General features: G+C 39.9%; 1 protein-coding gene across 1 annotated transcript in view; it reads left to right on the top strand.

The window, feature by feature from the left end:
• Positions 1-24,419, top strand: part of adgrv1 (adhesion G protein-coupled receptor V1) — a 132,206-nt gene that overhangs the window by 33,070 nt on the left and 74,717 nt on the right. Inside the window, exons 21-52 of the mRNA XM_017452534.3 lie at positions 370-743; positions 1,807-1,983; positions 2,816-2,996; positions 3,086-3,279; positions 3,438-3,567; positions 3,884-3,967; positions 5,073-5,212; positions 5,333-5,942; positions 6,037-6,252; positions 6,678-6,893; positions 6,982-7,226; positions 7,312-7,493; positions 7,582-8,390; positions 9,254-9,463; positions 10,434-10,564; positions 10,679-10,778; positions 12,495-12,674; positions 12,988-13,151; positions 16,038-16,125; positions 16,457-16,535; positions 16,654-16,792; positions 16,894-17,035; positions 17,143-17,408; positions 18,943-19,118; positions 19,258-19,385; positions 19,554-19,711; positions 19,980-20,126; positions 20,392-20,472; positions 21,100-21,364; positions 21,858-21,977; positions 22,096-22,318; positions 23,361-23,565. Coding sequence (XP_017308023.2) covers positions 370-743; positions 1,807-1,983; positions 2,816-2,996; positions 3,086-3,279; positions 3,438-3,567; positions 3,884-3,967; positions 5,073-5,212; positions 5,333-5,942; positions 6,037-6,252; positions 6,678-6,893; positions 6,982-7,226; positions 7,312-7,493; positions 7,582-8,390; positions 9,254-9,463; positions 10,434-10,564; positions 10,679-10,778; positions 12,495-12,674; positions 12,988-13,151; positions 16,038-16,125; positions 16,457-16,535; positions 16,654-16,792; positions 16,894-17,035; positions 17,143-17,408; positions 18,943-19,118; positions 19,258-19,385; positions 19,554-19,711; positions 19,980-20,126; positions 20,392-20,472; positions 21,100-21,364; positions 21,858-21,977; positions 22,096-22,318; positions 23,361-23,565 — 6,560 coding nt within the window. The remainder of the gene's footprint in view (positions 1-369; positions 744-1,806; positions 1,984-2,815; positions 2,997-3,085; positions 3,280-3,437; positions 3,568-3,883; positions 3,968-5,072; positions 5,213-5,332; positions 5,943-6,036; positions 6,253-6,677; positions 6,894-6,981; positions 7,227-7,311; positions 7,494-7,581; positions 8,391-9,253; positions 9,464-10,433; positions 10,565-10,678; positions 10,779-12,494; positions 12,675-12,987; positions 13,152-16,037; positions 16,126-16,456; positions 16,536-16,653; positions 16,793-16,893; positions 17,036-17,142; positions 17,409-18,942; positions 19,119-19,257; positions 19,386-19,553; positions 19,712-19,979; positions 20,127-20,391; positions 20,473-21,099; positions 21,365-21,857; positions 21,978-22,095; positions 22,319-23,360; positions 23,566-24,419) is intronic.

The raw sequence follows: 24,419 nt of genomic DNA, 5'->3' as shown, positions 1-24,419 counted from the left end.
AAGTTTCCTCGGGAGACTTTCTTGACATTTCTTTTACTAGTTTCAATCAAGTGGATAGACACGTAAAATGTTAGCATATTTGACATTGTATTGGGTTGATAGTTTAATGAATGCTAGCAGGCTTTGTACAAGTGTTTTATCAGTGCCCGCTCAAGCATATTTCCTCAATTTGTACAATCAAGAAATATTTTGTCTTACATTAATACCAGCACCTGGTGACCCTATCCTGACCAGATTTAAACCATCAGAGGATTTCATTTTTGTTATTTTTCTGTCTGTGAAGTATGCCTTCAATTGCATTTTATTCTATAAACTAAACCTGTTGCTACTAGTAGTACTACAGACGTGTCTTTCTCTAACTCACTCCAGATGCAGCTCCTGTAAGCATCGGCTCTGACCCTGACGGACATCAGCTCTTTACAGGTCTGCTGCAGGATTTGCGTCTCTACAACATGCGTCTCAACCAGTCAGAAATTCATGAACTCCACGGCCAGCCTGCGAAGACCGACTTCCGTAATGTGGCTGGATACTTGGAATACTGGCAGGGAGAGAAGATAAAATCATTTGTCGTGGAAACACGCGATGACCGAGAAGAAGAAGGAGAGGAGAGCTTTTACCTGCAGTTGGTGGCCGTTCACGGTGGAGCCCGGCTACCTTTGCCTCGCCCCACTGCTAGGATCAGGATTATGAAGAGCGACAATGCCAATGGACTGTTCGGGTTCACTGGAACTTGCATTCCTGATGTAAGCACGCAGTGCATTACTGTACTAAAACCATCTACTACTGTATGAATGTATTACTTTTTATAAAATTTGTTTTAATATTTTGGAAGTCATTTAAAGCAGATATCAAAATTTCACAATGTTCAGAAATCTCTCCCCTAATATATTATATTATATATTATATATTTTGACTTTGCCTCAAAAAACTACTGTGCCAATGTATCTTGTCTATAGTATCCTTACTTAGCATCCCAGAGAATTAGTTGATTAAATAGTCCTTGCTGGTTCATCAGTGTTTGGTTTAGCTCCCTAGAATTCATGAAACGCAACCCCCCCCCCGGGTGGTGAGCGCATGTCCTCATGTATATTTGATTTGTCTTCACGCCTGGTTGGAAGGAGTTCACGTTGGTCTCTTTAGATTAGACTCATGGCATCTCCGATGGCTGATTCGATTAACAGGACAGATGGCAGACCTGGACAGAGCATTCCTTTACAAGGACTACTTCTCGCTTACTAACAAAAGCGACACTATGGCATGTGGCCTACTGATGCTTTCGTTAACACAGACACATAGTCACTTTTACAGAACTGTTGGAACATTTTTGGTGTACTTGGAGTACGTCCTGCTCTACTTTGCATATTGCATCAGGATAGAAATTTTTTTTAAGTGATATTGAACTGGTTTGAAAATCAAATGTGGTAGGTGGAATTGGCACCAGAAAGCAATTAGATTTTTTTAGCATAATCAGCCGAGCATGAGGTTCACTGAGTATCCTGATTTGTTAATTCAGTTAGAAGTGTAGCTTTTTCTGACTCAGGATAATGTCGTCTCAAGGAGTTCTTGTCATCCCAATTTTTTCCTTATCACTGTCCTTGTCACCTCTGGCTTCCTCATTAGGGATCTAAATCTACATATGGATTTCTGTAAAGCTGTTTTATGTCTATTGTTAAAATTTTGTACAGATAAACTTGAATTGAATTAATATTTGAAATAAATTTGAGTACTCATAACTCATATACTCATATACTCATATATAGGCACACTGTATAGCTTTCTATCCTATCTGTCTTATCTTATCATCAGATATCTGAGGAGGGCTCCACTGTTTCCTGCATAGTAGAACGCACACGTGGTGCTCTGGACTCTGTCTATGTAAACTACACTGTGACACAGCTCGAGTCTCCTGCTAGGGCACCCAATGTCTCAGACTTTGCCAAACCTGCAGGCTCCATCTTCTTCCTCCCAGGCCAACGCTCTGAGGTAACATGACTGATGTCAATTGTACATTATTAATGAGCAGGGGATCTCTTGTTGGGGAAGCGCTACACTGAGCATGCTCCATGTCTGAAGAAGAGGTCAGTGAGGCCTTACAAAGTTGTCAATGTAGTAGCATATAATTTAAGTTAATTCGTTCATCTGTTTTGCGATTGATGTTGTATCTCAGCCAGGTTGTAAGCATCTAGCTCCATCTGGTGGGTAGTCGAGCTGCCGAAGTTTGCTTTTGCAGTGGGTTCATTTGTATTGGAAAAGTCACAGGATATGTATACACTAGGGGTGTAACATAGTGCCACTATCTGTATCTGTCTTTGTATTTGCTGAGTGCTCCAGATATTAGTGTCCCAAACCCAAGTGGGCTTGACTTAAAGTGGAAGGGTTTTCTTTTTTAATTTAATTAAATTAAATGAATCTGCACCTCTGCCCTTGAAAGTCCTGGAAAACACTGGGCAAAAATGTAGCCTAATTTAAACCACTGTGACCATGACCCCAAGTTACGAAGGATCCTGTATGCCACCTGCAATGTCACCCTGTTAATCAGTGTGTTTTTTCTTTGACCACTCACTCATATCCAATGAAAGTAAAAACGTTTTTGTTGCATCCCACATGAACTAGTCCTTTGCCTCGCACCTCCAGGGTTGGGGGTGCGATTCCCACCCCCACCCTGTGTATGCAGAGTTTCCATGTTCTCACCGTTCTTTGCGGTTTCCTCCGGGTACTCCGGTTTCCTCCCCCAGTCCAAAGATGTGCATTGTAGGCTGATTGGCATCTTTAAATTGTAGTCTAGAACCTCACATCAGTCTTCTGGATATCACAGGTTTTGAACCTGCACATACTAGATGATGATCTTCCAGAGTTTGATGAGTATTTCCAAGTCAATCTGGTCTCAGCCCAATCAGGAGATGGGAAACCAGGTTCTACCCCAACCAGTGGAGCCAGCATCGATCCTGACAATGCAATCAATAATGTTACCATAAAGTCCAGTGACCATCCTTTTGGTATGCATACTTCCATATTTCCAGTTGCTATTATTTTCTACATTTTAATAACTTTTAATGAATACACTTAAAAACACCTGCTGTCTCAGGTCTGCTGCAGTTCCAGACTTCTCCTATTACTCAAGCAATGATCAGACCAGCCTTAGAAGAAGCCCATATAAATGTGAAAGAAGAGGCTGGTGTGGTTGGACTACCAGTGGCCAGAGCGCAGGGCTTGCTTGGAAGAGTATTAGTGGCCTATCGCACAACCCCAGTAACTGCCGTTGGCTCAAAGGACTATGAGGTAATCTACTATCTGCATGCAAAGCAAAATAAATTCACTTCACATGAACTTGATTGATTTGTTGCTCTTTATTTATTGGAAAGAAGTGGAAAGTGCTACATTAATTTCTGTCCCTTAAATTTGCCACATTTTGTTTTGTTTTGTTTTTTTTGGGGCAGAACGCAGAGGGGTTGCTGGATTTTTTGCCAGGTGAAAGGCTCAAATATATCAACATCACTATAATCGATAACTCTGTGCCAGAGCTGGACAAGGTCTTTAGAGTAGAGCTTTACAACCCACAGGGAGGAGGTAAGAGACTCACAATCCGAGCTTTCATTGCACATCATCTATCACTAACATAATGGGACTGAATAGTTAGTAGTGTCCTTTTCTAATTAACAGGCCCTCTATACATTCTTCTGCTTTGAAGAAATATTTGTCAGTGTTCCATTCTCAAAACTATCGCATGTTCTGCCCTGACCTTTTCCATGAACTTTGCAGCTGTACATATTCCATCCATGTGGTCTGAATATGATCATGGAAAATTAAACCTCTGTTCTTTGTGTGATCCTGTTTACATTCTGTGTGAATCCTGTGTGCTTCTGGTTGCTGTGTGCTGATTAAGTGGACCTGTTCTTTGGGAGTGGGGACAGTGGAAGTGGAGAGAGTGACACTGATTTCTTCCTTCCACCCTTTTACTATCACCCCGGTAAGGTCCCTGGTCTCTGTCTAATATTCCTACCCTGAAATCTACCCTGAAATGAAACTAGAGCATCTGCTTTCCCATCTAGGGCTCTATTATTGTCATCATGGTACAAGTACAAAAATTAGGCATATGTTTTCATTATTACATATTTTTATTTTGCATGTAGTGTACAGCCTGTAGAAAGTGGGTGTGGGAGGACTTACATTTCACCAAATGAAGAATATACTAGCAAATTGTGCTTGCATTGTCATGAAAATAGAGCCCATAACATCAGTGAAATATCCAACGTCATTCACTGATAAGTAAACACAAACATGAATAGAATTAACATTTTTCTTTTAAGCAATGTTGGTTACTCAGTTTCTTTTCAGGTTGTGAACAAAACATCATAATATTTTATTGAAATCAACAGTGTTACAACCGTCTTTTTCCAAGTCTCTAACATGGCTCAAACTAAGCCATATAGCTACATCTGTGTGTTTTGACAAAAGCCCAGTTAGAGTTTATGCTAATTCACTGTTTAGTGCACCCTCGGTTGATTTTCTGGACAGTATCAAACAACTTTCAAATCCAGCCTCTTAGTAAATTCCAGATTATGAGCTGTAAATGTTTGGAGACCTTGTCCACGTCGATGCCCAAGTAAAACAATCTTTTTTGGACTTTCGGGTTTAGCGGCCTCCTGCAACTCTAAGACTAGTGTCTGCTACTCTATTTACATTGCACTAAGGCCAATGAACACTCAGAGGAAAAATGTGGGAAAAGCAAATATCCATTATATTGAGAGGATTGCAGCAGTGGTGAGTGGTTTATTGAAAATGTCAGGAGGTTCATTTTTCCCATAGGGCCTTGTTTCAAATACATATAGTGTGCTCTGTTAAACTTTGTGTGTATGGCTTGCATTGGACAAGATACTTACGGGACTGATTTACTGAACTGATTTACTGATTTACTGAGCAATGGTTGCATTGTGCTAAATTCCATACCATGATCATTGAAATTCATTAAAAAAAGAAACCCTTTGCTGTTAAACTATTTTGATGAGTCTCTTTCCAGTTTGAAAGATTTATCTTGAATGGTAATAATATAGATTTTTTGTTTTTCTTTGAAGCCAACTTGGGACTTGCATCGCACATCACTGTGACCATTTCTGCCTCCGACGAGGCTCACGGGGTCTTCCAGTTCAGTAATGATTCTGTGTCAGTGAACGGTACTGAACCAGAAGAAGGTCAGAGTAATGTAATGCTGCAGGTCAGGTCTCTTTATGCTAAAATAGTCATTCAATAATATAGCAAAATATCCACCAGAATTTGGCGTGTACAGTATGTAACTCACAATATTGATATTATACTTGTTTCCTTTCCCTTTCAGGTTATTCGTACTTTTGGCGCGCTCTCCACTGTCACTGTATTCTGGCAAGCAGATGCAGACTCAGAAGTAGAGCTTATCTACAGATCTGGCAACTTGACCTTCACTGTAGGACAGACCATTGGAAACATTTTCATTCGTATTTCCGAAGACGATATTCCTGAACTGGATAAGAGTTTTAAAATCCGTCTGTTAAACGTTTCTCATGGACGGCTTGGGAGCCAGACTGTTTCAACACTGACTGTACTGGCTAGTGATGACCCCTATGGGCTGTTCTTGTTCTCAGAAAGTAGCAGGCCAATCAGAGTAGCAGAAGCAGACACTCTGGTTGTTCTGACAGTACAAAGGAGGAAAGGACTGATGGGAAGGGTGCGAGTGACCTACAGGACAGTGAGGGATACAGATCCAGTGCCGTACTCCACACCCGGTGTGGGCAGGGCAAGCGCTGGGAGTGATTTTGTACCCATTTTAGAGTCAGTAACATTCTCAGCCAATCAGAGTGAAGCGAATGTGACTGTCAGAATTCTGGATGACAAGGAACCTGAAAGGGCGGAGTCGTTGTTTGTTGAACTTAGCAGTGTCACATTGGTGGAGGGTGCACAGACACGACCAGGTGAGTAGGAACTGTCTTTTAATGCACGTTGCTCAGTGGCTTAGATTTTGACTTAAATTAATAATTGTAATTCCTTGATTTTTGGTTTCTGCAGTTGCTCTGTCACCTCAGCTTGGCCTGAGAAATGTCTCAGTGGCTCAGGTCATTATTGAGGCCAGTGACGATGCCTTTGGTGTGCTCCAGCTCTCTTCTCCAGCAGTAAGTGTGCCTGAGTATTATGTAGGCCCCATCATAAACGTTACACGCACCGGGGGGATTTTTTCTGACGTTTCAGTGAAGTTTCGGGCCATACCCATGACTGCACGAGTTGGTAAGTAAAAAACAAAAAAGATAGAATAGCTTTGCCTATTGTAAATGTAAAAGCAACTGCTGCTGCTGTAGAACTACAGTTTTAAATATAGCCAATGTGCTTTTTTTATGGGCCTAGACAGCACAATACTGTATAACAAAATGAATATTATACTATGTAGTGTTTGAAGATAGAAAACACTTATAGGCTTAATATAGGCTTAAGTGAAATCACGGTGTTACACAATAAAGTTTCGCTTACAAGTGCTCAAATATACAGCCACTCTTTCATTTGCAATTTTTTATTTAAAACTGAAAAAATGTCTGAAATGTTAATTCACACATTCATGTCATATCTCATTTGTATTGACATCTTATTGCAGATAGCTTGACTCATTTTTTTTTTTTGGGGGGGGGGGGGTCTATGATTACTGACCGTGCCTGTAGGTGAAGACTATAGTGTGGCCTCCTCCGATGTGGTCATTCTGGAAGGAGAGAGCAGTAAACCAGTCCCTATCCTTATTATCAATGACATGATTCCTGAATTGGAGGAAACCTTCCGCATTGAGCTTCTTAACCAGACTACTGGGGGAGCTTTCCTGGGCGAGCTCACCCAGGCAATCATCACTATCCTGCCTTCTGATGATCCATATGGGTCCTTTGGTTAGTTGGAATGTCCAACATCATTTTGGCATTGATTAGATTAATTTCTTCATAGGTTTGATAACTTGATCTTGTTCATGTTGCTCAGTTTTTCAGGCTGCACCAATTACTATAGAGGAGCCAACGGTGAACACTTTTGAAGTATTTTTGCCAATTGTGAGGAATGCTGGGACTATAGGTTATGTTAGTGTCAAATGGCGTGCTACCATCAATGGCAGACCTGCAACAGGTGACCTTCAACCTCTGTCTGGAGAGGTCAGCTTTGCTCCAGGTGAAACTATGAAGACACTAAAAGTAGAGGTTTTGGCTGATGATGTGCCAGAAATTAAAGAGGTAACTACTATTTTCTCAGCTGTCCTAGGAATTATTATGGATTTTCTGCCCCCCTTTTTAATGAGTGTATAAATCTATGTTTTAGGTCATCAAGGTAGAGCTTACTGGTGCCACAAATGGTGGAAGCATTGGTGGCGAAAATGCTGTGCACATCATTGTACCTGCCAATGACAACCCCTATGGCACAGTGCACTTTGAGCAAGCGGTATATAGAGTACAGGAGCCTTTGGAAGGCGTGTACCTTGCCAACATTACTGTTCGAAGAAGGTGTGCAATGATCTTACCTAATTTTAAGGCATGTAACATAAAATGATTTCAGTATCAAAAGTCCTAATAGATTTTTTTCATTTTCCAGTGGAGGTAATTTTGGTCTTCTAGAGATTCTATATAGTACCTTTGAGATTGATGTGGTGAATAACGCCCAGAGAATTGGCCATAACTTCCTCACCTATTATGATTCCCCCTTGCCCGGGGCACCCTCTAGTGCCATACGAAGGCCTATCAACATCACCTCAGCCAGGGACCCTCTGAACTCCTGTGCAGCCTTCTGCCTTCGGGAACGTGCCTGCCAAGCCTTTTCTTTCACTAATGCCTCCTCTGCAACGTGCTTCTGGGTAACCACATCCGCAAACCAGCTTTCCGCTGCTGTCCAAACACTCACTTATATAAAAAATACCACTGCTGCTGCTTCTCTCTTCAGCTCACAGGCGACTGCCGGGAGTGACTATGTAACCATGATAATGCAAACAGCAACCATGCTGGATGGCTCAAGTATTGCCAACCTAACTGTGCCAATTCTGACAGATTCTTTGCCAGAGATGGATGAGAGTTTCATGATACAAATGTTGAAGGTTAGCCTGGTTAATATGACTGTTGCTGAGAAACACCTGCCCACCATCAGACAACCAGACACCGCTACAGTGACAATAGGGATGAATGGTGATGCATTCGGAGTGTTTAAACTATTCAGTATAAACCCCAGTGCTACTCAGAATGGATCGTATCTGGAGGTAAGAGAGGAGCCTGGGACTAGAGTGCTGCTGGTCATTGAAAGGACCGGAGGCAGTCTAGGCCGTGTTACCGTTGAGTGGATGAATGTTGGTGGCACTGCAAAGCCCAATGCTGATTTTAATGGCACCAGGGAGACCCTCATCTTTGCAGGAGGTAGGTCTGAAGAGCAATACCAGAATTCGTCTTCCTCGTTACTCTAAAGCTTTAGTATAGATTATTTTATCTACAGTTGATTGCAAATGTTTGCATCCAGTATGGTTTTTGAATGGAAAAATGAAGGTACCTCAACTAAGTAAAAAATGCAATGTGCAGAGCTCCCAACTCGTGCAACAGAAAATCTGTCTATTAAGAGATTGCGAGTTTGAATACTGACATTGCTACTGCCATCTATGGTTGGGAGCCAAGGGAGCGAAATTTACCTGTGCTCTCTGAGTGGGTGAAATGGCATTACTCTGTCCCCTGTCAATCACAGTGATACTAGCCAATCGTGGGCATCTGTGAGATCATGTATGCGGAAGAGGGCAAATAGCGCATAACTCTGAGTGTGTTATGCTGCCCTGTGATGCAACTTGATATGATTGGTTGTGTGACGTGTCTGCTAGGAAGAACTTCACCCTCCCTTGTTGAAATCTGTTGTATGATAGTGGAGAGCTGGACGATAGGTGGGAATTGGCAGGTGGCGAAATTGGGGCAAAACTGTTAGAAAATCCAATATATTTCACAGTGTTACTTTTGAAACCATGGTTTATGTTACTTTTCCAATTTGATCAAAGCAGGAACTGAAATCAAGTACAAATTAATCTTACTGAGCTTACCCCAATTTACGGAAATTTACTGGAGACAAACATTTAAATTTGTTGCAACAAGAAAATTTTAATTCAACTGTCTGTGTGCCACATCATTGCTGTGCCACTTACCAATAGTGTGAAGTCAGAGTTAAAACAGGTTAATGTTATCATCTGTAGAGAAATTCTGAATTGCTTTCACTACATCTCATGTGTTACTATCTCTCAAAGGTGATGTGAAGAAAACAATTGACTTCTTCATCACAGATGACACTGAGCCAGAGGACAATGAAACCATACAGATTGGTTTAGTAAGGACTGAAGGTGGCAGTCGTATCCTGCCAGGCTCAGATACTGTCACCATCCTTATTCTTGCCAATGACCATGCAGCTGGCTTAGTGGGCTTCCACCCAGCATCACGATCAGTCATAGTTAAAGAGGGTGAGTACCATTCATTTTGATTGGTTTGGTTGAATTTCACATCTATAACATACCAGTATACATACAATAGCCCATTGATCTCATGTGGCACATTCTATTAATTTTGGATCGATAAATTATTAATTTTGCTGTTCCTGTAAGTATATGTATAGGTATTTGAAACTCACCTGTGCATGAACAAGTATCAGTTCTGCACTTCATAATGACCAGTGACTGTTATAGAGGAGAAGAGAGAGTCTTGTAACAGCTGGCACACTGGAAGAATGACACGAGTTGTAAAAGATACATGATAGAACATGGATATATTATATATTTATGGATCTCAATATTGTAGCTTATTCCACAGTGCTGCAGAGTTCTTGATTCTGATTGGTCAGGAGGTGTTTTTTTTAACAGCAGCTCTGACAGTAGTGTGTTTAGGTTAATGCACTCATAATATGTTATCATTTATTTAGTATCAACCCATTCACAGGGACTTCTATATAAAACTATAATCCACATAATCTAAACGTAACAGTAAATAGATTTTAAATATGCTGTTATTTAACAAAGAAAGAATCTATAATCACTGACAGTATTAAGTTTTCTGTAAGGAGACATTTATTTAACTGTTTTGGAACTTTTTTTGGAATCTGAAGTGTCAGTGTTTTGTAAAGCTGTTCCTTTAAGTCTTCCACAATGGGAAAGTCTTCAGTATAGACATCTTTTTTTTTTTGCATTTTACATTTTATTAGTAACATGACGAGATGATTTTAGTCATTTTAATATTAATTTCAAGGGAGAAAGAAAGAGAGGCTGGTAAGGGAACAACTTTTTAAAGTTGCTGTAATGTAAGTGATAACAAAATAAAGATTAAAGTAATATACTTTATGATGTAATGTATCAGGACATTATGAGACTAATGATTTACATCATATGAAGCACATTTAGAAGAATCCTGTCTTTAGATCCATGTTTTATTTTATAACAGGTGAGAGAGTGCCATTACTTGTGCAAAGGACAGCTCCTGCAATAGGGAATGTCACTGTGGAGTGGAGAATCGAAGGTCCTCAAACCTTACTTACATTTGTGGAAACCTCTGGTGTTCTGTTCTTCACTGCGGTAAGAAGAAAATGCTAAAAACATATAATATATAGGCATGCCAAGTGCCTTTAGGACACTAATTAGTGGTTTATTAATAGATGGTTTTGTCCTGTATTCTATTCTGCACTATAGCATGTGTTGAATGACACTATAGTGCTACAGCTACTGGATGATGTCACTCCTGAAGAAAAAGAGGAGTACAGAGTTATCCTCTATAACATTAGGACTAAAGGTAAGATGCTAAATTGTTACACAGCAGATTAAATCCTCAATAAGTTGTTTTTAAATTGCTTTTATAGTTATTTACTATTAAATATGTCATTGTTTGCTTTTTGAGTATTTCCTTAGTTATAGTACAGTGGATATAAAAAGTCTAAACTCCCCAAAGCCAAGATAAATCATGTCAGAACTTTTCCCCCCTCAATGTGAAATTACAATGTATAAAAAATTAAATGAAAAACAATCAGAAACATTTTAGGGAAAAATGTGAATATAGGAAAAATAGGAAAATTTACAATAACCTACTTGCATAAGTGTGCACACCCTTAAACTAATACTTTGTTGAAGCACCTCTTGATTTTTATTACACCACTCAGTCATTTTGGGTAAGGGTCTATCAGCATGGCACATCTTGACATGGCAATATTTTCCCACCCTTTCTTGCAAAAACATTCTAGATCCCCACCCCCATAGGTTTTTATGTGGATTCAGGTCTAGACTCTGGCTGGATCATTCAAAACACTGATATTCTTTTGTTTAAGCCATTCCCTTTGTTGATTTGGATGTATGCTTTGGGTCATTGTCATGCTGAAAGGTGAAATTCCTTTTCATCTTCAGCTGACTTGCAGACAACTGAAGGTTTTGCTCTAAAATCGACTGGTATTTGTAGCTGTTCATGATTTCGTTCACCTTGATTGAAGCCCCAGTTCTGACTGAAGAAAAGCAGCCCTAAAGCATGATGCTGCCACCACCATGCTTCACCGTGGGTATGGTGTTCTTTTGGTGATGTGCTTTTTGCCCCAAACATACCTTTTGAAATTATGGAATTATAAAACCTTTTGGAATTGGTCTTTCAAACCATAACACATTTTGACACATGGTTTGGGGTGATTTAGTTGGGCTTGGATGTTTTTTGTGAGAAAGGGCTTCCATCTAGCCTCCCTACCCTATAGCCCAGACATGTGAAGAATACCAGAGATAATTGTCACATGCAGAGAGCAATCAGTATTTGTCAGATATTCCTGCAGCTCCTTTAATGTTGCTGTAGGTCTCTTGGCGGCCTCCCTGGTAAGTTTTTGTCTTGTCCTTTTATAAATTTTGGAGGGACGTCCTGTTCTTGGTGATGTCACTGTGGTGCACCTCTTGTTGATGATGGCCTTTACAGTGTTCCATAGTACATCTAATGTTGTGGAAAATTCTTTTATACCCCTCTCCTGATCGATACCTTTCAACAAGTGAGATACCATGCATGTTTTGTAAGCTCTTTGTGGAGCATGGCTTCAGCAATCAGTTGAAACCAAGAAGATGTGATGAAAATGCTATAGAAACAGCTGTTCTTTTTTATTTGAGGTTAATTAGAATAATTTCATTGATGACAGCTGTATGATAATTAATATTGAATATGCGATTGAATGGGATTGGTTCATTCTGTACACAGCCACATCCCCAATTATAAAAGAGTGTACACACTTATGCAAACAGGTTATTGTAACTTTTTTATTTTTCTTATTTTCCCTACAATGTTTCTGATTGGTTATCATTTAATTTTAATACATTGTAATTTCACATTGAGGGTGGAAAAAGTTCTGATATGATCTATCTTCTTTATGTTTTTTTTACATTGCAAAAATCTGCCATTTTAACCGGGGTGTGTAGAATTTTTATATACACTGTAGACAGAGAAACTATGTATGTTCAGCAAAGCTGGTCATTGTTTTTTCTCTCATAGGTGTAACAGCTACAGGTGAGGCAGCTTTGGATGCTGAAGGTCGTGAGGCAGTGGTCAGTGTAGCAGCTAGCGATGAGCCATTCGGCATGCTGAGGATTGCTCCATCCTCTCTCAGCATATCCACTGAAGAGAAAGACACCAAGCTCAGGATTTACATTAACAGAGAGTTTGGAGCCTCAGGTGCATCCTTATGAAGAAATTAATTTTAAAAAGGCTTGCTATTAATGAAAGTTAATGCAGGTCACTTAGTATCATGAACAGAATTATGCTTGTTTCTAACTAAATAACTAACATTGTTATCAGTGCAAAGTATATAGATGAAGTATTCCTTTACTTGGCCCATAGTCTAAATGAAGTAAAACTACAAAAACCCATTTTGAAGCATACCAGTGTTGACAATATTGAGTTTTTATAATTGTTACAATTTTTGTTACAAAGGTCTTTTGAATGCCACTTGAATTCGAATTGATTAAATTTCCTATTAACTCTATAGGATCCGTGAACATCAGCTATGAGACAGTGAAAGGTTCCCTGCAGGACCTGAGTCTGATTGAAGGGGCTCTGGCAGAACCTGGTCAGGATTTTCAACATGTCTCCAGCTTTGTGGTCATGCAGGATGGCCAGACCTCTGTGTCCATCCCAATCACAATTATAGATGTGAGTGTTAATCAGGAGCAGGAGTGATTTTGTGGTCATTTTGTTTTATTAAAATTGCAGTTATTGAATGGTGTAAATTGGTTTGACACATTACATTAGAATTTGCATCCAAGTGTAAAAGTTTGCATAACTTTAGGACAAAATGAAAAAGACAAGGACATTTATTGTGTTAGGTTTAACAGTGTTCTGTTCATCAGTGTATATATTTACCTCAGTCCACCCCTGATATTATACCTCTGCTTGTCCAATCTTTTCCTGTTCTGTTCTAACTCAGATATTGTCCTTTTTCATTCTTTATGGATATTATCTCTAAGAACCATATTCGAGCTGGCCAATAAGGTGCTAAAAGCATCAGACCTAGACGGTCTTGGTGAACTCTTGCTAGAACTAGAAACGCCCTCGTCGTAGTAGAATCCCATTTAACCCCGTGAAAAGTTGTCCTCTGCACTGGAGAAAGTATACTTTTCTTAAGGATCAACCTGTGCCCCAAACCCGTCATGTGGGCGAGAACAGCATCTTGATGTTGAATCGCCATTTCCCTGGATTGTGCTAGAATTAACCAGTCATCCATGGATGCCCTGGAGTCGCAAGGGACCAGAGCACTTTGTGAAGGTGCGAAGGTTGGCAATGGCGTTAACCGTGCTGCCAAACAGGCCAGAAGGTTCAACAGGGGCATCCAGTATGGAGACCTTATCTTTATCCCCAACCCTGAGAGGTTGAGCCATAGGTGCCTCTCCGCTGCAACCAAGCTGCCCATTGAATGGCAGATATGACTGTTTGCTTATGTATATTTGCTTGGTCACCTGGAGAGACAAATCCATGGCGCAGTGAAGCTCTGACACTGCCTCGGGCCCAATTCCCTCCCTGTTATTGAGCTCACTCAGCAGGTCTGCTTGGTAGGCCTGCAACACTGCCATTGTATGCAGTGACCCACAAGCGAGACCCGCTGCTGCATAGGCTTTGCTAACCAATGCCGAGGTGGCCTTGCATGTCTTGGATGGGAAAGCTGCCCCCCACCCCCCACCCCCCCAATCCATTACCTGTCGATGATGGAGAAAGGTAGCTCTCAAGCACCTCCTCCATCTTTGGCATAGCTAAATAGCCATGCTGTTAAGTCCCCACAATGACCGAATAATCCAACATTGCAGGGTTATATATACGGCTAGCGTATGGTTTTTCCCAGAAGTGTGATATTTCATCATGTACTTCTGGAAAAAAGGGGAGTTTTCTGCAATTTGAGGGAGATTTATATTCACTGGGGAGAAAGTGCTCATCCAGCCTGCTACGAGCCAGTTCCTCTTCCCTGGGCCAGTCTAGATTAAGTTTTTCTACTGCCCTAGTAATCAATTCAAGCAGCGCTTTATGCTTGAGAGCTGCTCTCTGTTTTTGGTGCAATGGCACCCCCCTCTGGCTCCTTGGAGTCAGAGAGGGTGTTTTGGCTTTCCATAATGGTAGGAGGAATTGCAATGCAAGCTCCAAAATCCGGCAGAGAGTCGGACCCGGAAGACAGAGCAAGAGCTAGAGCTCATCTCCGGCTCTTCTTCTAGATCCATACGAGATCCCCAGCACCTGAGCTGAAACCCAACTCGGCCGAGAAGAGAGCGAGTTACGAGGGGAGCTGGCTGACTGTAAAGCGCTCACAATGCGCATAGTCAGACCGAATGCTGCAGTGGCATGCTCCAACCCCAGATACTTCATACAGAAAGTGTGTCATCACCGCCCCCCCACCACCAATGCTGAAAAAGATGCAAGGCAGTGACACACTTCCTGGATTCTCTCTCACTCATTCTTTTCTCTTTTTTCTTTTTTAAAGGGACAAAAAAATTAAGAGATTTTTCTTAAAAAAAAAAAAAAAAAAAAAAGGATAGGGAGGAAATGAAGAGTATTTTGCAAGCATTCAAATGACCAACATGCAGTCTTGCTGAAGATAATAAGGCTGGCCGCATGGTTCACGGGTGCCATTTTATATCACGAGATGCGTTTAATTGCCACGCCACCTAATCACGGCAGGCCTATAAATAGGCATGATGTTACACAAGCTTCAGATGCTGGTCACGCAGGAGGGTGCTTCCTACAGTGTGAAGCGCACACAATGTTTGAAAGGGAATATTCTACTTCTTTGTAGATAACTAGAAAAAAATCTTATAGTATCTTTTTCCACAAGTATAAAAAAACACGGCTGATGCAAACTTGGTAAAATATGTAAGGAATAAAGCATAATGTGGTGTGCAGTTATAAGAAAACAATCAATGACGGTGTGAATAATCCCCAAACAGATTATTCTCCAATAACCGCACATCCCAAAAAGTTTTATTTCTCTTATACCACACCAATTTGCCAATGATTACAAGTCTTTAAAATTTAATAAAAGAATGATATGTCATACATTTTATTCATTTTATAGTTACATCTAATGTTGGGGAATGTCTCTGAGACATGTTCGTTCCTGTTATTACTTGTGTAATAGCAGCTATAAGCAGTTATTCCATCACCAGCTTCTCTTTTGTTTACTCTTTCTTGAAGTTAATAAAATGAGCCAGATTATTTCCATGTTAAATAAACATCTCCTTACACAAAGCTTCACCATAGCAACAATTTATTTAGCATTTTTCTTTGTTAAATAACAGCACTTTTTGAAATCCATTTACTAGTCTTGCATTATTTAGAGTGTCTGCCAGACATGTCCTGTGAATTAGTTATTACTATTAAAATGATAACATAGAATAAGCACATTAATATAAATCCTGTGATTTGCCTTGCAGTCAGCACTACTGTTATAGAAAATTGATCAACAAATCAATCAACATTCAAGAATTTTGGTGTTACCATTCATTGTGTGGTTTCTCTTCCTATTGTACTGAAATATCAATCTCTGTTTTTAAACAGGATGACATCCCTGAGTTGAAGGAATTTTTCTTGGTCAATATAACATCCGCTGTTCTGATAACTACACTCCCAACTTCCCCTAAGCTAGGTACACTGAAAATCTCTGTCATATCTCTGATCCCATAATCCTTAATACTTCAATGAATCATGCACTTATTTATTCCCCATCAATCACCTGTATACTTTCATCTCAACCATTTCTTTTTTCATTTCTGTATACCTTGTTTTCAACTTTCACTAGAGGTGCACTATAGATTAAAAGGTAATGCTGAATGTCTGCTTTCCTTCTTGTTGTAGTCTTCTTGGAAGTCCTTTCATCTATAACTGTAATCATATTGTTTATTCTCTATTCAAATGCCACTGAGCTATATTTCCAAAGGAAGTCTAACATTTTGCTATTGGACTGAATATCTAAACAGATACACAAGGTCTGGTAGCGGAAATTAGCATTAATGCTAATGATGGAATCCAGGGTATCGTCAGTTGGCAAAGCATTGAGTAAGAGCATCCCTTTTTAAACTAATTCACAACACAGGTCATTAAATAATGTCATATTTTGATAAGATATGTTGATTGGTTATGATTAATGCATGTGTGGTGTCGTTTTTTTCCACAGTTTTGAAGTGAACGAGACGATCGGAGTGTTATCTTTAGTGGCTTATCGGGATGCTGGGACATACGGGAACGTCTCTGTCTTCTTCTATGCTCAAAATATAGAGGCTCAGTTGGGTCTGGACTTTAATGCTACAGCTTCAGTGAGTTATGAATATAAATTCATCTCGTACTGTCTATTGTGCATTTTATGAAATTGTTATGACTTATAGAGAATAGTAAATCAAATATGATTCCTTTAAAGGTTCTCCATTTTGTGACTGGAGAGAGGTACAAGTTTGTAGAGGTGGTGATCTTGGATGATCCTATTCCAGAAGGAGATGAGAAGTTCCAGCTTATTTTAACAAATCCATCACCAGGACTTGAGCTTGGAAAGAACATTACTGGTTAGCACAAGTTAAGAAGAAGAATGTAGAATGTGTTGAACAGATGTATTTGAATGCTCATGTGCAACACAAACTCATAACATTTTCCTTCTGTTCAACTTTAATAGCAACAGTGACCATCTTAGCCAATGATGATGGCCACGGAATCATTTCCTTCAACAACAGTGAGCACTTCCTGTTGCGGGAGCCCACCTCAGTGTCAGGTCTGGGCCAGAGTGTGGCTACTCTGATCATTGTACGAAATCCGCCACAGGGGACATTTGGGACCGTGACCGTGCAGTTCTCTATTATTGATGCCAATGGAACTCTGTACACCGAAGACCTCACACCCTCTGAGGGCTTTGTCGTTCTGGAAGATGGGGTTAGATTTAAGGTTAGTAGAACAGCTGTGTGTGTGTGTGTGTGTGTGTGTGTGTGTGTGTGTGTGTGTGTGTGTGTGTGTGTGTATAAATAAATAAATTACATATATATATTGTCACAAATGCGGACGGACACGGATGCACTTGCAGATTCAAAGATTGATGAAAGTTCAAACCAAACAGAAAAGACACTAAGCATACGTGAACCAGGAAAATAAACATAAACCAATACTTAGGACACAGGAGAGCATATCGTGACATCGAAAGCCAGACCCCAAGTGCTGTACAAACCGTGACTTAAATGCACACAGGTGCTCGTTACTGAGACTCAGGTGTAAATGGTCATGTGACTCTGATGCAGAGGTGCAGTGGCTGCTGGGAATTGAATTGAATGGTCCCTATTTCCTTCCGGAGATTCATAACAGACCCCCACCCCTTAACGCGTGGCTCCTGAAGCACAGAAAAAGTTTGAGAGGGGGTATTGGATACCCAGACCAGAAGTCAAAATTCCCCTGAGTGTCATCTCTCGCAGGGCCACAACGAGGAAATGAGGATGCTTGCCATGTTTCCTGGGGTACAGATGCTTGACAGTCTCTTCCGTACCACAGAGAGATCATCTCCCTGGCCTGGCTTGGGCACAGAGAGATTGCCAACACGCAGCCAGTGAGGGGAACAAAGCTCAAGGTAGCTCCCAAGAGGGTGAACCACAAACATGAACCACGGAGCTAGAGGGGGAAGCAATACTCTACACGAAGTTCTCCGTGAGGTCAAAGGGGGGAGTGATGCCCTCTGTGAAGTATGAGGGGGGAGCGATGTCCTCTGTGAAGCAGGAAAGGGGAGCGACATGCGGCATGAAGCAGAGCAATGGAGTGACATCCTCAGCGGAGCAGGAAGGCAGAGCAACGTCCTCATCTGAGCAGTGGAGTAGGAAAGTGGAGCGACGTCCAAAGAGGAGCCTGGCATAGTGACGTCCGAGGCAGAGTAGGAAAGCAAAGCGGAGCTCTCAGCCTAACCGGGAGATGGAGTCCTCAGCCGAACAGCAACATTCTCAGCTGAACATGGAGGCTGAGCTGCGTCCTCAGTCAAGCAGGGAGGCTGAGCAAAATCCGCAGTAGGGGAGGGAGGGTGGTCCCAGATTTTACACCTAAACTAAGTATGAAAAATTTTGGAAGACATTTTACTAACATTTCCTCTATGTGTGATGGAGACTTTTGGGACACCCTGTATATATATATACATGTCAAACATAACATTAAAACCACCTGCCTAATATTGTGTGGTTCCTCCTTGTGTTGCCAAAACAGCTCTGACCCATTGAGGCATGATTTTGTAGGAAGACAGCCTAGGCAAGATCAAATAACAAATAAAAATATTTTGACTTCACTTTGTTGAAATATTGATAAATGTATTATTCCTATGAAGTTGAGGTGTCAAGTTATGCTACTAGTAAGAAAAAACCCATTTTGGCCAAAAAACTATTTTTTGTCCTTTTTTGACACATTATATGATTTCATTATATTATTCTTACATCTTATTCCTTGGTTTTAGACTCTGGAGATCTGGGCAGTTCTAGATGCTGAACCAGAAATGAATGAAACATTCAAATTGTCTCTGTTCAATCCTACTGGAGGAGCACGACTGGGAGAACCTGTAGAGACATTTATTACTGTGTTACAGAACCAGGCTCCACTGGGGCTTTTCAGAATATTTCCATCTAGCAACAGGTACACGCACACACACACACACACACACACACACACACACACACACACACACACACACACACCTTTAGTTAAATTTTGTTGTATGCACTAGTTTATTTATCTTGTGCCATTGTGTTTGTGTGTGTGTGTGTGTGTTTAGGACTCTGAGCTCTTTAACAGTTGAAGAGACTGTTGGGACTGTGTATTTGACAGTGGCTCGCAGTAATGGTCTGGATTCTGCAGTTAGTGTGGAATTTGAGACAAACTCAGACACAGCCTTTGGCATGAGTAAGATCATTATTTTAACATCTACTTGCTTTCTTAAAGCATATGTCGCACCACAGTTTAAATTCTGGCCACGAAACTACTGTAATGAATATGTATTACATTCTGATGTACTTAGAAAAATAAACACTGAAAGTTTGTATTCAAATAAAGTTTGCACTGATTTGACAGGGGGTGATTATTCACAGCTAGCTGTGTATCAGCGCTTCAGAGACACCTGGCCTTTAGGATGGTGTTCTGTCTTTAATGGAGATTCCTCTCTGATCTTGATGCTCATGCATGACCTGGTCACGCTCTACAGGTGGCAAGGAGTATTTGTCTCCATTCAGGTGTGTGACTTGTAACCCATCGCATGACAACTAATTAGAACACGATTTGAAACGAACAGGAGTTTGACTGTTTCTTTTTTAAGTCAAAGATCATATATAATTTGAGATGTGCACTGTCTAAAAGATGTAATGAGCTTAATTCATCAGCACTACTGAGAAATTAGGCCCAAATCTTTTATTTTACTTTGACTGAAAGTAAATATGGATGGTGTAAATGTTTAAAGAGACATGAGGACAGTGAATGCCACTGTCTGTTTTGCTGTTACAGAATGTGAGTGTGCAGAGTCCAGGCTCTTGTGTGGGTTTTACAGTAAATGGCACCACCTATGTGGCAGTGGCCCATGAAGACACCACGAAGTCTCCTGCTGCCAATGTCAGCATATTCCGCCTCCAACCAGACCTCAATCTTACTCTAGTGAGTCCACTGGTGTGGCTGTTTGTGTGTTCACTTGCTACCATGCAACAACAATAGCTCTCCCTCCATCCTGTCACATGATGCCTCATTCCTTTTTAAACTATATAGATATAGTTATAGCTATATATATATAGCTATAGTTTCAACTATATATATTTATATATGTGTATATATATATATATATATATATATATATATATATATATATATATATATATATATATATATATATATACTACTTTTCCTGGTTCTCTTTCTTTTCCAGGAGCATACCAGGGCTGTGGGAAGCCGTGATGTTAAACATTTCTCTGTCCAGACTTTGGATTATTTCATTGCACTGAATCAGGTCAGAGAACGTTCTGCCTTCCTTTATGTTATATTACATTATTCACCAATGGTAGGCTTATTACAGATGTGCAGAAGGGCATGTGCATAATGTTTTGGGCATATTATTTTGCCAAGCAAATTCTATAAAGCCAGTGAGCCCTAGTTTATTGATAAAAATTAGCAAAAATGTTATTATTTTTACTTTGTTTTTTGTTTTTTTGAAGGCGGTTTTCATAAATTTTCATTTTGTGGCACCCTGTATTATAGGCATATTGTATAAAACATTCCATGTATGTTGCCAGTGTTCTGTTTTATGTCACTGATTAAAAAAAATTTAATCAAAAGTGTAAGAACACTAAAATACTTTTCCAAACATGTGTCTTGGTTCCATTTCTCTAATTAACAAAAAATAATAATAATAACCAAGAGTAATGGAGAATTACGTGTGTTAGTGAAGTGATTGATATTTATATCTAATTTAGTCACAAATTTTTAATATATTCGAACATACAAGTCATCCATAAAACTCAAAGAACAGGAAGCAGTGGGTTTTGCTATTTAGAAAAATATTGTTTAGCTTACTAAAATAAAAATAAGATCCATTGTTTATCTAGAAATGACAACGTGTGAATCTTTTCTCTGTTAGGTATTTGTGTGGACTGGAAACTCTCTCTCCCTTCATCACACGTTAGAAATTCAGGACATCACCTCACTCTTTCCCTTTACCCGAGCAAACAGGAACATCCAGCATTTAGTGGCGTGCAGAGGCAGAAATTCATCCGGCTGCCTCCTCTACCAGTGGATTAACGGCAGCTTTCAAAACCCCCAGCCTCTAGTAATCAGTGCCAAAGTCAAACAAGTGGAGTCCATACAGTCGGGAGGGGAGACGTTCCTGCTAGTTGTTACAGAAGGTAATTTTGTTTTGAAATGTTAGGAGAAGAAACTGCTGTGTAATTTAATGGACGATTAAACTCAGAACTAACAAGGTTAAGTGTAGGCTATGCATTGTTTAGCAGCTGAACTCTCTCTGTTTGAAATTTGAGCGATGGTGTACAAACTAAACATGCACTGTGTTCTAAGGAAACACCAGACATGTAGGCTCCAATGCATATTTAGAACTGGGTTACACAGAACTATAGTGAGGCACCAGAACAGACCTTAAGCATAGTAAATGGCTGATTCTCAGCCAGGCTTGTTTCTAAGACCGCAGCCAATCGAGAGCTTTATAATTTTACACAGGGGTAGCAGTGTCAGTGCAGCCCTAGTCTGAACCACAGCTACACTATAGAGGCAAATGGGCGTGCATGTGTGTGTTACACTTAAATAATAAAGCTCCACTTTCACTTCTAGACTGAGTATGTATAACTTAAAATGTGCTTCTTCTTTTTTTTTTTTTTGTCAAAGGCCCAAATCCCACATGCGAGGTGTTTTTATGGAGTTCTCAGCAAACCTTTCAGCCAGCACAGTCCATTCCTTTCCCAGGCCTTTCTTCAGTCCATGCTTTCACTCCTCCATCAGGCATACGTATGTTAATATATTTTATCACTTTTGCTTTACATGTTGTCATATGGCATACTGGATTAGTAGAAATGAGCAGTCTTAAAAAGTTATACAGCATACTAACAGCGTATTTATTTCTTAGCGCATCTCTTGCTGGCTGGAGCAAACGACTCAGCACTGTACATGTGGAAACCTGAACTGATCCAGTTCACTAAAATCCTAAAGTCCTCACCAGCTCAGCAGTTCCTCTATCAGTCCATCCTGTCCTTTACTGTGACAAAGAGTCTGATCATAGCTAAAGAAGCATCAGACTCTGTCATATATGAATTGATCTCAGTGTCCAACCAGTCTGACTTCATCCCCCGGTAAAGTACATTAAGTATCTGCGTCGCTATTACTATTGTATTATAACAACAGCATGATGCATGCATTGATAATGAGATATATCCTTTCAATATGGTAAACATTATTATCTTTTCTGGGTTGACATTTTGACTAGTTGACCAATATTTCAGAAAAGCAGTTGAGTAGTCATCTGTTATGCAGTTAAAGCAAAAACTGATTCAGGACGTTGCTAATTTCATTAGTGCAGTTAAATTCTGATAAAACAACAGCTGCTGAATAAATAAATCAGTGCAATAAAAATCTGTATCTCTATCTTGGATTTAACCTGAAGAGGGTGTGGCCTAAATCAGAAGGGTTTATTATTATTATTATTAGTAGTAGTAGTAGTAGTAGTAGTAGTATTTATTAAATATGAACCCTACCACTATAGCCCTGTCAACACGGGAGAAAAACACAGGTAGAAATGCCAGCACTGTCAGCATGGTGTGTGACTTCCTGATCTTAGAATTCCTCAACCTCAGCTACATCACTCGAGTTCATATCCAACCTAGTCATACTGTATGTTGCAGTATGCGGGATGTGAAGTCACGATGCTCACCTCTAATCTCAACCAGATGCACTGCAAACAAGCTGTTGTGGCAGAATAATAATAATAATAGTATCTGTATTTGTATCTGTTTAGAGCACATTAACTGTTCATAGCAAATAATGTATTTACTGTATATTCACTTACATCCCTACTGTGTATGATAATACACTATTTTAAGGACATACCAATTCTTGAAATGCATTCTTGTGGACGAGCTAGTGGCTCAGCTGAAATTGTTGACTCTGAAACTGAGAGCATGCAGCATGGCTCATCAACAGAGCCCTCCTTAGATCAGTCCTGGAGGAAGAATGCTATTTCCACTGCTGTGTCTGGCGAATTTTTTCACGCTGTCTATTCGATGATTCTTGAAATCTATGCAACCCTTAGTTCTTAGCTTATATGCATTATTATCTGTGCATGTTTCTGGTTTGTTTTGTCACTATAAGAAATTAGTTTGTTTTGTTCCCATTTAGTTCTGCTGAGCTCTTCTTCCAGCCTGGAGTGAGTGAATTAGAGATAGCTGTGAACATAATCAATGACGATACTCCAGAAGTGGAAGAACGTTTCCGTGTGAGCCTCAAGAACCCTAAAGGAGGTGCTGAGATTGGGTTTCGTGGCCAAGTCACTGTGATTATTCCAGCTAATGATGATGCCTATGGCATTATTGGCTTTGCCCAGGTATTACATATTGTGATCAAACAATGCATACTGACTTAGAGACTAAGGCTACAAATAATAATTTAGGGATCACAACTTCACGCAAATATGATGTCAATAATACACATATGGTATAATTCCTGCAATAATATACTCTTAAAGAAAAAGGCATTTTTCAGTTTGTTCCACAGGGGAAAACCATATATGTGTGGCAGGCTGAGAAAACCTATTGGCTGTCACTGTGGCTAAATTCTGGCCAACAGCTAAACATGGAAGAAAAAAAAAATGGTTTTGGCCAAAATTGAGTTTTTCAGCTTATAGTTTTCAGTACATATACTATATTGTACAAAATGTCAAAATTTCACATTTTCTCTCATCACTATATAAATGTCGTATGTAGAACCCTGAACAGAGTGTTTCACTTTCAAAAGCTTCAAATATTACCTGTTAAGAAAACTAGAACCCATAACCATGCAAACAAACAAAAAAAAACCTCAAGGAGGCCTGTATAAGTAGGTTGTGGTTGTCTAAATGGAAGTGTGCATAATTTACATTCACTAAAAATGCATATTAAAATATTGTACTTATTGTTCACTATTTATGTACTATATGTATAAGTGCATAGCATAGCATAGAGCTCAGCATAGAGAAGCCAAACATTTTACTCAAGTACGTATAAAAATAATTACTCAACTGACAGTTAAAGTAATAATGTTAATCATTGCTTGAGTAAGAATAATAAAGTATCGAATGAGAAGACTACTCAAGTAGCAAGTCACTAGTTACTTTGGATCTGATTAAAACGAAGGGAAAATCCTGAATCTCAGACTACATGGAGAGCTAAGTAAGAGTAAGCTAGAGTAAGTCACACTTCT

Source organism: Ictalurus punctatus, chromosome 22, assembly GCF_001660625.3.
Source record: "Ictalurus punctatus breed USDA103 chromosome 22, Coco_2.0, whole genome shotgun sequence".
Classification (NCBI taxonomy): domain Eukaryota; kingdom Metazoa; phylum Chordata; class Actinopteri; order Siluriformes; family Ictaluridae; genus Ictalurus; species Ictalurus punctatus.
The sequence above is the reverse complement of the archived record's forward strand: the minus strand, read 5'-3'. Positions and strand labels throughout refer to the sequence as shown.